The 13939-nt window shown below is 51.3% G+C and overlaps 1 protein-coding gene across 7 annotated transcripts in view; it reads left to right on the top strand.

Moving 5' to 3' along the window:
- Positions 1–1620: 1620 nt before the first annotated feature.
- The window catches only part of P4HA2 (prolyl 4-hydroxylase subunit alpha 2), a 31758-nt gene continuing 19439 nt past the window's right edge, over positions 1621–13939 (top strand). For 3 of the 7 annotated variants that reach the window (XM_037509380.1, XM_037509376.1, XM_037509381.2), the window contains exons 1-5: positions 1940–1983; positions 2494–2653; positions 11921–12044; positions 12738–12834; positions 13173–13324. In XM_037509380.1, coding sequence (XP_037365277.1) covers positions 11963–12044; positions 12738–12834; positions 13173–13324 — 331 coding nt within the window. In that variant the 5' untranslated portion in view covers positions 1940–1983; positions 2494–2653; positions 11921–11962. Of the gene's footprint in view, positions 1640–1939; positions 1984–2341; positions 2654–11920; positions 12045–12737; positions 12835–13172; positions 13325–13939 lie in introns of those variants that run through there. The other 4 variants (XM_037509378.2, XM_037509379.1, XM_037509377.2 and 1 more) reach the window with 4 other exon arrangements.

Raw genomic sequence — 13939 nt, forward strand, 5'->3', positions numbered from 1 at the left:
GGCCAGAGAAGATAGTGGAAATGAAGGGAATTATTCCAGGGAAGCAGTGGTCAAATGGTGCTGGGGTGTCAATGCTGCTGGGGTCTTCAGCAGATGGGGACAGAAGAATGACTATTCAATGTAGAGACAATGTAGAGAGTTTAGTGAGGCCTAGTTTGATGTTGTGAGGGGTCCAGAAGGCCCACTCTAGGGGTCTGAGGGGTGGCAGGGAGGTGCAGACAGGTGTTTCAAGGAATGTTGCTGTGGTTGAGGATAGTGACCTTGCAGTAGTTGGTGGGGTCCATTGAGATTGTCTTTTTTTTTTTTTTTTAAGATTTTGTTTTTATTTATTTATTTATACAAGAACCAGGGTACAGGCCAGATGAGTGGGAGGGTGAGAGGATTCACCAGAGACAGCGGGGAACAGAACAGGCAGACAGACGAGATACACTGCTGAGGGGAGCAGCGTGTGCCACAAGAGAGGTTTGCTGCGCCATGTGGGGCCCTCAACGGGGCCGGCCGGGATTGAACCTGCGCAGCAGAGGCTGCTGACAGCTTTACAACGTGTCGCGCTCAACCGCCTGCGCCACCAGGGGAGGCCCGAGATTTTATTTTCATAGTAGACGCTTGAACATAATTATAGGTCAAGGGAAGGATCTGTGGAGAGGGTGAAGGTTGAACATTCAGAAGAGGGAAAGCATGATCCACAGGGCAAGCTCCTGAGAGTAGGGGGGTGAAGGGACCTGGGCAAACAGAGGAGACTCCTGTGGCATAACAGGCTGTAGCAGATGCAGAAGGGTTGTTTGTTTTTAGTTGAGCTTTGGTGGGTGGTTGATGCAGGCCATAACAGTGACTTGTTCTGGGTTTTGTGTATAGTGTGTGTGTGTGTGTGTGTGTGTGTGTGTGCGCGCTCACTCCCCAGGTCTGGGCTGCCAGCCTGTACAGTGTGCTGCACAGAATATCCGCACAGCGCCTGGGCAGAGGCTGAACGCCTCCCACTCTGGGCTAGCTCCCTGATGAGATTCTCAGATCCTGTTTCCCCTCATCTATGACCAGGAAGGTTCATAGAACAGGCGTGGGAAACTGCTCTCCTGCCAGGGCCTCTGTCAGCTCAGGCTGAGGTCGGCTGCATCCCTGCCTTGCGCCTTCCCATCCTTGCTGAATGAGATGTCCACTGTTCAGGGCCGGAGTTGTACAGGAAACATGGGCTGGCCTAATGTGCCAGGCAGGCACTGTGACCTCACCTCCAACACAGTCCCTCCCCCCTCCAACCCGGTCCCCTCCCCCCCAACCCCACTCAATATTTGAAGGGTTCCCTTCTCATTAACCCAGCACCCACAGATCACCAGGAGTGCCTGCCTCGGAAGCTGAGGGCAGTCTGAACCCTTCTGGGAGTTTGACCCTGGCGGTGGACTCCTTGTTCCTCCCCTTCTGACACCCCAGCTCCTGGTCCCGGGGGACCCCAGCCTCCTGTAACCAGACGGTGGTGGTCCTGGGGAGCGAGCAGTGTGCCCTGCAGGACTGCCGAAGAAACGGGCTCGAGCTGAGGTCAGAGGAGCTCGCCTCATCCAGGCACGCTCCCCCGCTCCCCGCCCCAGCACGCGCGCCGGCTCGTGGGGTCCGCCCTTTTCCAGCGGCGCGGGCGGGCGGAGCCCCACAGGTGGGAGCGGGCCGGGGGGTGGCGCGCGGGCCGCGTACGTGCGGCGGCCGGCGGGCGGCATGAAGGGCGCGGGCGGGCGGCCCCGCGTGGCCGGAGACCCGCTCCCGGGGCCCCGCGCTCCGGCGACCGGGCCCTCCCCGCGGGAGTCGCGGGCGGTGGGGAGCCCCGCGCCGGGACGCTGGGGACGCGGAGGCCCGCGCGGGCGCCGGGGCGGGGGGTGGGGACGTGGCGGCGGCTCAAGGGGGCGGAGCTCGCGCGGGGGGCGGGCCCGGGGGGGGAGGCGGCGCGGGCGGGCGGGGCGCCGCCGCGGGAGGTTCTGGAAGCGCCGGGGGCAGCGCGTCCAGGTGAGCGCCCCGCGGGGTCCGCCCCGGGCTCGGGCGCGCGCGGGGAGAGCGGGGCGCAGCCTGCCCTCCGCGCTGGGCTGGGGAATCGGCGCCCGGGGTCGCGCCGTCGGCCGCTCGCGCCGGGTCCTGGTCCCCACCCGCGCGCGCCGCGCGGCTGCTGCCCGGTCCGGTTCCTGCCCCGCCGCGGCGGCCCCTCCCGGGCCGGGCGGGGAGGTCAGCGGCGGCCGCCCGGGCGGGGAAGTGGCCGCCGGGTCCTGTCAGGCTCCCCGACGAGGGGCGGCCTGACTACCCTCGGGGCTGCCGGAGGTCAGAGGCGCGGGCGGAGGGAGGGAACCGGGTCCGGCCAGGCCCTGCCCCCAGGGGCGGCGCTGCGTTCGTGATGTCCGGCACTTTCTTCCCTCGGAAAGGCGAGGAGTCTTTGGCCTTGGGCGGGCAGGGTCCAGCTTGGTGCCCATGAGAGGGGTTGTTGGATAACAAAGTTTCTTTTCCCTTCTGACACCCTTGCTGTAGCTGCCACCCTTTTCCTCAGCAGCTGTGGAGATCTAATTGGTGCTAATTGGTCGACTGATGCAAGGAACAGTCTCTTCTGTGTGTCAGTAATTGAGGAGCCACTAGTGCCCTGGGGCTGACAGACTGAAGACTGGAGAAAGTCCAGGCCCAGAGCTGTGTGGTGAGTGCTGTGCTGGGAGGGAGGATGGGGTGTGTTGGGAAGGAGGACCTGGGTGTGGTAGAGCACAGAATGCCCCAAGCCAGAGGGCTTCCTGGAGGAGGTGACCCGTGAGCTGGCCAGGTTAGATGAAACCTGAAGTAAAGGTGGTTTGGAGCAGACCTGGACACCAGTGGAGGCAGGTGATGGGAGTAGAGACACTTTCGGGGATAACTGCCCCTGTACTCTGTCCACCAGAAGTTCCAGTGAGAGGACGGTGCCTGGTATTGTCCCTTGTGTGTGGAGGGTGCCCAGTGAACCTTTGCAGTAGGAAGAGGATCAGGGCATTTCCTGCTTCAGGACTGCATAGTTGGGCCCTGTTTGTATTCTAATCTGACACCTTTGAGATGGTGTTGGAGAATGTTAATGAGACTGAGACTGGTGTCTTTGTAGAGTGACACCTCAGGCATGTGCTTCTTGATGTAGACTACGCTAAGCCTCACAACCTCACCTGTTTGCAGGAGGTCCTGGCTCTGAGAACAAGGAGACATCGGTTTGCAGAGTAGAGCATTCTTAAAAGTCTCAGATTTTGCAGAGGATCCACTGTCTACCTAAGAATTTATGGAATGTTTTTGCAAGCTTCTGCTGCTTCTCACTTCATGTCACAGGTTCCATGATTTAGTTCTCTATTAAATAAGCCAAAATCTCCTTTGGCTTGTGTTCAAATGGAAATGTCCAAGATGCAGCCATTCACTGTTTCTTGGCCTCAGCACTCAGTTGTTCTGTTCACTTCTCCCCATTTCTGAGATGTCTTGGCTTTGAATCCTTCAAGAGCTATGTTTTTAGATAGTCAAGTGTGTCCACTCTGGCTCAGCCAAGGAAGCCACGTAGCAAGGATGGAGTGAGTTGGCTGGGGGCCTCATCCCAAGATGTTGTCATCCAGCACCACTCTAGTTTCTGAGAGCTCAGCAGGCCAATGTGGTGATGATGTGACACCATCTGTGGCTTGTGATAGGCTCATCAACTGTGTTTCAGGCTCTGAAGTGGGGTGCCCAGGGGAGTGCTTACTTTGCCACTGGTTTAGTCTGGCCACAGCTGATCTCTTTTCATTCCTTGAGTATCTCATGTGCCTGGTTTCTTAGAGTATGCCTGGGGCTGGAATGAGGGAGGAGGGAGAAGAAGGTGACAGCCGCACTGCCCTTGTGGGTAGCACATAATCTCTCTGAGATTGCTGTTTCATGCTGGCAGCTGGCCACGCGCCAGAGGAGGCACTGAAAGTGTGAATGCTCATCAGAGGGAGAGACTGTGTGGGTGCAGCCCTGAGGAATGAGTAGAGTGAGAGAATATGGGGTCTACTTATTTCCCAAGAAAGCCTTTGATTCTGGAGTCTACTCATTTCCCTAGAAAACCTTTTGACTCTGCCCTCCCACATCATAGGGAGGGTCTGAGATTGGATGCAAGACCTTGGCCGATTTGTGGCCACGCTGGCTGATAATGTGCATTGGGCTGACGGGCGTGTCCCTGGCTCCTGGGATCTGTCAAGAGTTTAATTTTATGCAGATGGAGGTTGGCAGGAAATACTGTGATGCAGGCACGTGCAAGCCCAGACAGAATGCTGGAGGAGAGTTGAACTTTGAAAAAGCTGCTTATCTAGGCATTTTGGATTTTTTGAAGTACCCCAGGGTGAGGGCTGGTGATCTCTGAGATTTCTGCTGGGAATGTGGAGTGAGGGATATTCTCAGGAGCAGAGGGGAATGAAAAGCCTGGATTCTACTTTTTGGAGCCCTAGAAGAGAATTTTTGTTCCAGTGGTGTCCTTGCAGAGCAGGAGATAAAGTGCTTAGGCAGTGAATTCTCTAGCTCAGATGAGATCTGTCTCAACCTAATTGTTAGGGGGAAAGGATGTCCTGAGCAAACTCCACACAGGCTTGTGGACTCCACCCCCACTCCAGTGCTCTCAATAAGAAGGTCAGAGACACTGGGAACTACAGATCCCATGATCACCAAAGGGAAGGTTGCGAGGACCTGAGGGCGAAGTTAAACGACTATGTTCTCTGTTTGAGTATTTAACTGGCCATGTGGCTCAGCGAGCGCATTCTTTTTTTTTTTTTTTCCCAGAAAGAGATTTTTTTTTTTTAAAGATTTATTTTTATTTATTTATACAAGCACTGGGTACAGTCAGAAGCGCAGGAGGGTGAGAGAATTCACCAGAGCCAGAGCGGGGAGCAGAGCAGGCAGAAGGACCAAAGTACACTGCTGAGGGGAGCAGCGGGCAGCAGGAGAGGTCTGCGTGCCATGTGGGACCCTCCTCCGGTGGCCGGGGAGCAGCCGGGGATCGAACCGCAGAACCGGCACTGCAGAGGCTGCGGGCAGCTTTGCAACCTAGCGCTCAACCGCTGCACCACTGGGGAGGCCCCAGCATGCTCGTTCTTCCGTCAGCTGGGGGGTCATTGGGATTCCAGGTCAGCGGAAGGGGTAGGATGTATTTACAAACTTATCTCCCTCTTTTTCTCCCTGAGTTATTCATTCTCCATTTCCCCTTCCCTTGTAAATAAACTTTTTATCTACATTTTGTGTGTGTGCAGTTTAGCATTCATAAGGCCCCTTTAAGCACGTGGGTGAGGACCCACAGTCAGGCAACCCGTTTTATATCAGGGTTGCTCTGTAACATAATCACAGACCAGCATCTGCTCTAGACCTTTCAGGAAGTGCTTGCAAGAGTATAGCCAGCTCTGTACCTAGCACTCTTCGGGGATAAAGGTGTGGTGGAGATCCTGACACCTGGTACTTATCAGTGCTCTGAATAAGAAGGTCAGAGACACAGATATACATGAGACACTAGAGTGCTGGTCCAGACCTGTGCCTTTTGCCTGAGAATTTTCCCTGGTGAGCTTTAGAGCTAATGATGATCCCCTGATGATCAGTGTGCTATGTTGTGCAAAACTCTAGTCTCGGGCCTCCGCGGTGGCCTAGGGGAGGCCTCTCCTGTCTCTCCTGCTGTTCCCCTCAGCAGTGTATTTCAGTCAATCTGCCTGTTCTGCTCCCTACTCTGTATGTGATGAATCCTCTCAACCCTCTGCACCTCTGGCCTACACCCCAGATCTACTACAACAACAAAAAGGACTCTTAAAAAAAAAAAAGATTCTGGTCTATTCTGAATTAATGTCTCATCTCTTCTGGAGATTACCAAATATTTGCTTTGTTTTCATCTTCACTGTCCCCTAGACTGGGTTTTCTTCCTCCCCAGGGATCACTTGGGTAGCTGGCCCCTTCAGGTACACCGATGTTCCTTTAGCACCCTAGGTGCTTATGATTTATAAATTGCAGCTTGCACAGGGCTTCCCACTGATATCCCTCATCTCACTATCACCATTATTTCGATGGATAAGTCAAGACTTAGAAAACCTGCAACTTGTCTAATGGTCACAAAGCTAGGAAGTGGTAGCAGGGCTGAGGTTTAATTCTGGGGCTGTCTCATCCCAGGGTGGGTGCCTACCCACTGACTGTTCTTCCTTGCCCTGAACTGAGCTGGTCGCACATCTGTGAGGGCCATTGCTGTGATGTCTGGGGCTGGAGTGGCTCTCACCTGAATGCAGGCACCATGATCCTGACTTCTGGGCCCATGTTGCTGCCCTCCCTCTGGTGGGATCTAGCCAGGGATGTCCGTGAAGCTGTTGTGTGAGTTTTTGTCTCAGTGTGGCCACCCCATTTGGGAATCCATTGTGCTGTAAGACTATAGATATTACTGTAGGAGTGCATGGTAGCCACATCAAGTGGAAAATATGTTTTGGTTCAGTCTTGGTTCTGCCATTGATCTGCTGTGGCAAGTTAGGTGTAGTAAGCTCTCAGCCTCAGTTATCTTATATATCTGTATATGAAATAGAGATGATTATGTAGCTTACAAGGTTTTGGTGAGGATTAGGTGGTAGCAATGAAAGATTTTTGGAAACATCAATGGTGGTTATCTTAGTCTAGTTCCCAAAAACCAGAGCCTGAGGCACAGCTTAAGTGAGTAATGCTTTATTGGAAGGGGCAACTGCAGGGCAGCAAGGATGAAGGAAAAGAAAAGTGAGGTAGAGGATAGGAAACACATACAAGTCGTGTTTTAACAAGCTGGCCAATCTGCACACAGATGTACTAGTTGTTCAGCCATATGGGGCACCCCTGGGCAAGCGCTACAGAACTGCCATGCCATGTTCCTAGTCGGGAAGCCTGGAGAGGGAGCCTGACTGCTGACCTCCGCTTATCTTCTGTTGTTCACTGGTCAGAATTGCTTCATGAGGAGCTAAGTCCCCTTGTTTCTGCCTCTTGGTTGCATGACCAGCACCCTTCCATAGCCACTTGGGAGGCCAGTGTGGCACATCACTGGAGTTTGGAAGTAGTGGGAGGAGCCAGAGATTTGGGACCTGTATAGCCTCCTCTGTTGCATCTGAGGCAGAAAGAGCAGCTCAATGCTCAAGGGACAGAGAGGCTGAGAAACTATGACATGGTATGGCCAGGGCATCCACTAGTGATGTGTGGATGTTGTCCTTGTATAGTTCCCTCTTTTTTTCCCTTTTATGAAGATACTGTAACAGTGTGATATCCAGGGAACAGGGTGGTTTCAGGTTCCCTGTCCCACCCTAAGGAAGGGTAGAGCTGGGTAGGTAAGCTAGAGAGGAGCTACGAGAAGCAGAGATGGAGGGGGAAGAAGGCTGGAGGAGGCACACGATACAGAAAGACATGTGAAGAAGCCACTGTTGCAGGGAAGACTCAGGGTGTAGGCTGGAGGCTCTGGAATGAAAGAATTCACCAGAGACAGAGTAGAGAACAGAAAAGGTGGATTTATGGAAATGCAGTGCTAAGAGAAACAGCGGGCAAGACAGGAGAGGTCTGCTGTGCCTCATGGAGTTCTCTCTTACGAGTTCATCTCCCCTAGACTGCCCAGTCTCTGCCAAGACCATGACTGAAAACAACCCTGGCTCTTGCCTGTTTTTGCTGCTTTATTGCTTACGTATTGAAGCAGGAGACTGGTTTTGATGGTACTCAAGTGGGAAGTATAAATCAGCATGTTCATGTGCTGAGGACTGAGAAAACATTAGAATAGAAACAGGTAAACATTTAGGCTGCATTAGGTTCTCAGTGAAGGAGCGTATTTTTCATGTGAGGTAGTCGCTGAAGATATGAAAGCTGGAGTCATGAATTGGTACTGGAGAGGGTGATAGGGTCAGGTCACACTGAGTCAAAAAGGCCCTTAGGGTTAAGGAGTTTGAACTGTATCCTGAGGGCAGTGGAGAGCCTTTGGTAGTTCTTAGGAAGAGAACAAAAAGGAGCTTCAGTAAGCCATGTTCTCTACTCTGTAAAACAGAGGGGGAAGGGAGGTCACATCACATGGCAGATCAGCTTAGGCAGGGGCAGGAGAGAATTAGGGTGGTTTAGACCAGGTTGAGGACTGAGATATGACCTCAGGTAAGGAGAATAGGGTGCCTTCTATCCCAGGGGTATCCATGACAGCAGTTGTGGACCTGAATGGACGTTCATGTGCTTAGGTGGCAAGGCCTCCTGGAGCCTCTGCACAGCTCTTGTCAGTTGAGCTCTCGGCTCTGCCATCCCAGCATTGGCCACACCACCAGAAAGCAGAGTCACTGCTGGAGGTGCCCTGTTCAGGCAGGGTTTGCCCCTTCAGAGAAGACACTTGGTCTCTTATTCAATGCCAAGCAGGACCTGTTCTCAGTAAACCCATGTTCTATCGCTAGGCTGTTAAATACATTGTTAAAACTCAAGCTGTTGGATTTGGGCTGCAGCTGGGAGCTTGGCAGAGGTTCTTGCCTGATGAAATAAGGGGAGAAACTTAGGACACTGCTGGTTTGCAGCTGGAAACATCTTTTCGTGGCCATTTGGCCAGGTTGTAAATGTCCTTTCCAAAGAGCAGGCTTGTTGGGGCCTCTGATTGTATGTCTTGGAATTGACCTGTGCTTAGAAACAGTGGTGATCACCTAGTGGGTGAATCACAGTCATAGGGGTTTGGCAGGCTTTGGAGGACCTCCCCCAGGGGCCCAAACTTGGGCTATCTTTTTTTTTTTTTTTTTTTTAAAGATTTATTTGTTTATTCAAGCACTGGATACAGTCAGAAGCATGGGAGGGTGAGAGAATTCACCAGAGCCAGAGTGGGGAGCAGAACAGGCAGAAGGACCAAGGTACACTGGTAAGGGAAGCAGCGGGCATGGCAGGAAAGGTCTGTTGCACCATGTGAGACCCTCGCCGGCGGCTGGGGATCGAACTGGCGCTGCAGAGGATGCAGGCAGCTTTGCAGCCCAGCGCTCAACCTCTGCGCCACCGGGGAGGCCCTGGGCTATCATTTGAGAGGGGCCTACTTTGTTTTTTCTTTTCATTTTAAATGTGTTATAAATTATTTTAAAATTTTCCTGTAGAATTGCATGTAGAAAAAGTAGGACATACAAATAAACATGTAGAGAAAAATAAAATTGCCATGCTATAGCTCTCTTCTTGCATATATACATATATGTTATAGATATAAATTTTTCCTTGCAAAAATAGAATCATAGAGAACATTGTTTGAGAATCCTCCTTTTCCACTTAGCATTACACTTTGATCTTCTCTCTGTTAATATATATACTTTACTCTTAAATAATGCATAGCAAGCAATCCATTATATGAAAGAAACAAAATCTTCTCTAGTAGTTTCCTAATTTGAACAAGTCTATGATGAAATATTACTTATTGCGTGCCTGATAATGGGCCGGACATTGTTGTAAACTTTGGAATGCAGCTCAGATAAAGCATAATTGGTTTTGTACTTGGGCTTGATGTCCCTTTGTCAGAAAAGGAGGTTTGACTCCACCCGTTTCTGGGCCTATTCAGCATGGATTTCTGAGGGTTCCTGGGAGGGCTTTTGGCAGCCCTGGACACTTTGGGGTGGGTATACACACTCTTACCTGCTCTTTTCTAAGCAAATGATTAGAGGTATGAGATAGGATGAGGTAGGGGCCATAGGGTAGGTGTGGATAGTAGGTCTTTCCACGTTGTGGGTCCCAGTCTTTTCTGGATGCTGCCTCCTTCTAACCTGATGGTGATCAGATGACTTGCTGTACAAAGCCTAGGATCAGGAAATGGGAGGAGTCCTGGGCTCCCCTGTCTGAGGCGGCAGTGTTGATTGTGGTTGTTAGATGGCTGCTCCGGGGTGCCTAGCAGTGTTGTCATCCACCTCCTCTACTAGAGGAGAGTTTTGCAACTGTTGGTAAGCCCCCTCCCAGAACTCCACCTGTAATTCTTTGGGGCTCTGCCTCCAGACTCGGATTCATGGATAGGCTCAGTCTAAGCCAGATAGCACATTCCAGAGAAATGACAGCTGGTTTTCATGTAATGAAGGAACCTGGTTGCTTTTTCCTGAGAGCTGTAAGGCACCAACCATGCACGGGATCACGACGGTGATTTGAAAGGAGAGCGGCTTTTCCTTTTCCTGAATTTGTTATCTGATCTCTGAAGGGGTGTGCCATTGAAACTGGTAACATAGCTGGGAGAAGCTTTGGGACCTCGCATTTCTGACCATGCCTAGTCTGGTCTCCCAACCATTCCATCCTGATGGGCAGTCAATGGCTCCAGCAGCATCCACGGATACAACCTTCTGGCCCTGCATTTTTACTGTCCCTTCCTACATGCACATACAGAAGGTGCTCTCCTGGGCTAGTCAAACTTCTTGAGGTACAAGTAACAGAAACTCCACTCTCTGTGAATGTATAAGCAAGAAGCAGGGCTCCAGGCCTTCTGGAATCCTGGACTGGAGATGTAGTATTGTTAGACCTGGGAGCAACCTGTGTCCAGAACACCTGGCCTCCACCTCAGGGCCACTGTGGGCCTTCTCAGGGACTTGCTTTTCCTCTGCTATCCTAATCTATGATGGGTTCCTTAGCCCCATACTCCCTACCTACCAGCCGGTTCTGGGCTCTGCCAGACATTTGGCTGGGGCATGAACAAATGGGACTATGTCATTTAATGTCCCCTTTTCCTGATATAGGATATAGCCTGATAGGAGGGGGTTGGCGATGGGTTTTCCTGAGCCTAGCCTGGAACCACAATGGATTGGCGTTTCTTCTGAAAGGTGAGGTGAGGAGTGGTGCAAGTGGACTGTGTCTCATGAACCATGGCAGGTAAAACATTGGTGAGCTGGCATTTGTCAGCTCAGACCTAGAATTCTGCCAGATAAATCTTACAGTTTTGCGGGGGGTATTTGTATTTTCTTTATTTCCTTTGTTTCCTCTTAGTAAATTTCCAATGGGGCTTGACCGAAGTAGAGTAGGAAGAGGAGGGACGGACAGAGCTGGGGCTCAGATAGGTGCTAGTCCTCCATTGTGCTTGTGCTGAGTGGCAGAGTGGGGAGACGGATGTCTGAGCTGTTGTGTACTCAGGTCCTCAGCCAGTGGGGCTTACCCCAGGCTGTGCCTGCTGTCTTCAGAGCTGATACTGGTATTTCTAGGCTAATGAGGAGACAGCAGTTGGCCTCTTACCCATGTCAGCAACCCAGTCTAGCCCAGCCCAAGTTTTTGGCTCTGCGTGGCTGATTCCTTTTTGTGTCCCAAGTGCCGAGCATTGGGCCTGGCATATGTGAGTCTTTAGTAAATATTTGTGAATGGTGTCCTGCCAGTGAGGACTGTGTCTGCTGAGAAACCTCACTACAGGAAGAGCAGTGTCTGCCCAGAGTACCCATTCTCCTGCCTGCTCTCACTGTGGCCAGCTGTGGACTGGCAGGGGGCAGTTTTATTCCTCTTCGGCACAATCGTCTGAAGTATACCTCATTTTGGCAGTGGTTACCCTGGAGCATATTGTGTCTAGTTCTCTTTCTAAAATTGTCATTCCAACACTGTGGCCCTTGTAGTGGGCAGGGACTGTGCTTTAGGTCTGGGGCCCCAGCCCCTGTAGCCCCAGCACTGGCACATGTGTTGGAAAGAAAGACTGAAACGGACAAGCTGTCTGTAAAACAAGAAGGGGTGGGCCAGATTTTTGGACTAATTCTAGAACCTCTGATTCTACTAGTCCCTTGTGCACTTCAGCCTTTCCGTGTGGCCGGTAGTCACTAGTAAAGAGGACAGCATCTCTCCCAATGACAAGTGGCCTCCAGAGCAGAAACAGAACTGAACACATATCACTGTTCCACACCAAGGTCTCTACACTGGTGATTCTGAATATCTTTCTTAGCTTCTGTGTGTTAGCATTTTCCTGTTTTAATGCGTGTGTAGCTGTGCACATGCATATGTGTCTCCTCTCCTAAGTTGCTTTTTCCCTCTGTTAATCCAGTGACCAACCCTGAGTGGCCTGCAGTCACTGCTCCCTGTGACCATGAAACTTCAGGTGTCTACGTTGCTGATGGCCTGGTTTGGTGTCCTGGGCTGTGTGCAGGCTGAATTCTTCACCTCTATTGGTATGTGCCAGCATGACTGTTTCTACCTGAACTATCCTTGGCCCAGGTGCCAGGGATGTCATTGCCTGAGGCTCATTCTCATTCAGGGTAGATGTCTTCATCCACGGTTCTGACTAGTTCTGAGGAGAGTGGAACTTGCAGAGTTGCCATTTCTCCCTCTGAGGCTCTGATGACTTGCTTCTGATAGCCAGCTATCTCAACTGTACCCCCCCTCCACCCCAATCCTCCCTGGGAAGTACAGGCTGCTTCCAGGCTGTCTAACCTTTTTACCTGTCTTTCCACTGCACCAAAGAGTAGTTCTGAGCAGAGATTACTCTGTGGCCAGTGGACACCTGTTCCTGTCTTTCTGACCTGAAATCTCAGAGCATATTTTCATGTGATAAAGTCTCCAGGATTTCCATGCCCCAGTGACATGCCCCAGCTGGACGGCAGTAGGAGAAGATTTGGAGTTTCTTCCTTAAAGTATCCCTGGTACACTTATCTCAGCATCTTGGAACCTTTGTTTCTCTTTTCCTGAAGCAGTACGGGACCATGTAAGTTCCTACCACCCTTCTTTATCTTCTGGTCCCCATAATACAACTCTGAGAGACATGCCCTTAGCACAGGGGACTCCATGCTGGTGTTTGATGCCTCAAGGAAGTGGGCTCTCGACCTTATTCATTTCTCACTGGCTCTTTCTTCGTTCCCTTGCAGGGCACATGACAGACCTGATTTATGCAGAGAAGGACCTGGTGCAGTCCCTGAAGGAGTACATCCTTGTGGAGGAAGCCAAGCTTGCCAAGATTAAGAGGTATCTAGTGTTCTAAGTTTCTATGCCTGCCTTGAGTCATCCCTCCTACTCCTCAACAGACCATTCAGGATACCCATCGTGGAAGTCCTTGAGAGGGTGATTTGAGGATGACATGGAGTCGGCTTCATTCTAGCCCTTCACAGTGGCTAAATATGTGGGCTAAGGACACATGGCTTCCCAGCTCCTTATCTAGATTAAGGGGCTGGTATGTAGTGAGTTACTATATTTTTTCTTTTGCCTTTTGATGAAAAGGACCCTCAGTCTAACCAGAGAAATTACCACAAAATTACCTGTGGTGTAGGTTACAGGTTAGTCTCCCTTTTCCTCTGATACCACAGCTGGGCCAACAAAATGGAAGATCTGACCAGTAAGTCAGCTGCTGATCCTGAGGGCTACCTGGCCCACCCAGTGAATGCCTACAAACTGGTGAAGCGACTGAACACAGACTGGCTGGCACTGGAGGACCTTGTCCTACAGAACTCGGCCGCAGGTGAGCGGTGGTGAGCAGGTGTTGGATGAGCTGGTATGCTTGTGCCTGCACTTCTGGGCTACATGATTATATTGTCTTGATTCTGGGTGTTGGTGGGCATGTGCAGTTTGTGAACACAGGCCCATGGCTCTCTGCCTTTTCTGTGGGAACCTGGCAGTTGGCTGTCCCTATTTCTTAATACGTTAATAACCATCAGTTCTTGTCTTTTCCTAGTGTTTTCACTTCCCCTTTTTTTGTAGTGACTTCTTTTTCTATTTCTATTTTAGTAATACATGTTTTTATGAAAAAGGTGGTAAACATAAATAATCACAAATGAAAATTATAATTTTTTTTAAAGATTATTCCATTTACACAAGAACCGGGGTACAGGCCAGATGTGAGGGAGGGTGAGAGGATTCACCAGAGACAGAGTGGGGAGCAGAACAGATAGACTGATGAAACACACTGCTGAGGGGAGCAGCGGGTGAGACAGGAGAGGTCTGCCACACCATGTGGGCTGGCCGGGATCGAACTGGCGCTGCAGAGGCTACGGACAGCTTCACAGCGCTGCGCTCAACCACCTGCACCACCAGGGGAGGCCCCCAAAATTATAATTTTTAATCAACAGCCTAGAGG

Source organism: Talpa occidentalis, unplaced genomic scaffold (assembly GCF_014898055.3).
Source record: "Talpa occidentalis isolate TD23 unplaced genomic scaffold, MPIMG_talOcc4v2.1 talOcc4.13, whole genome shotgun sequence".
Taxonomy (NCBI): domain Eukaryota; kingdom Metazoa; phylum Chordata; class Mammalia; order Eulipotyphla; family Talpidae; genus Talpa; species Talpa occidentalis.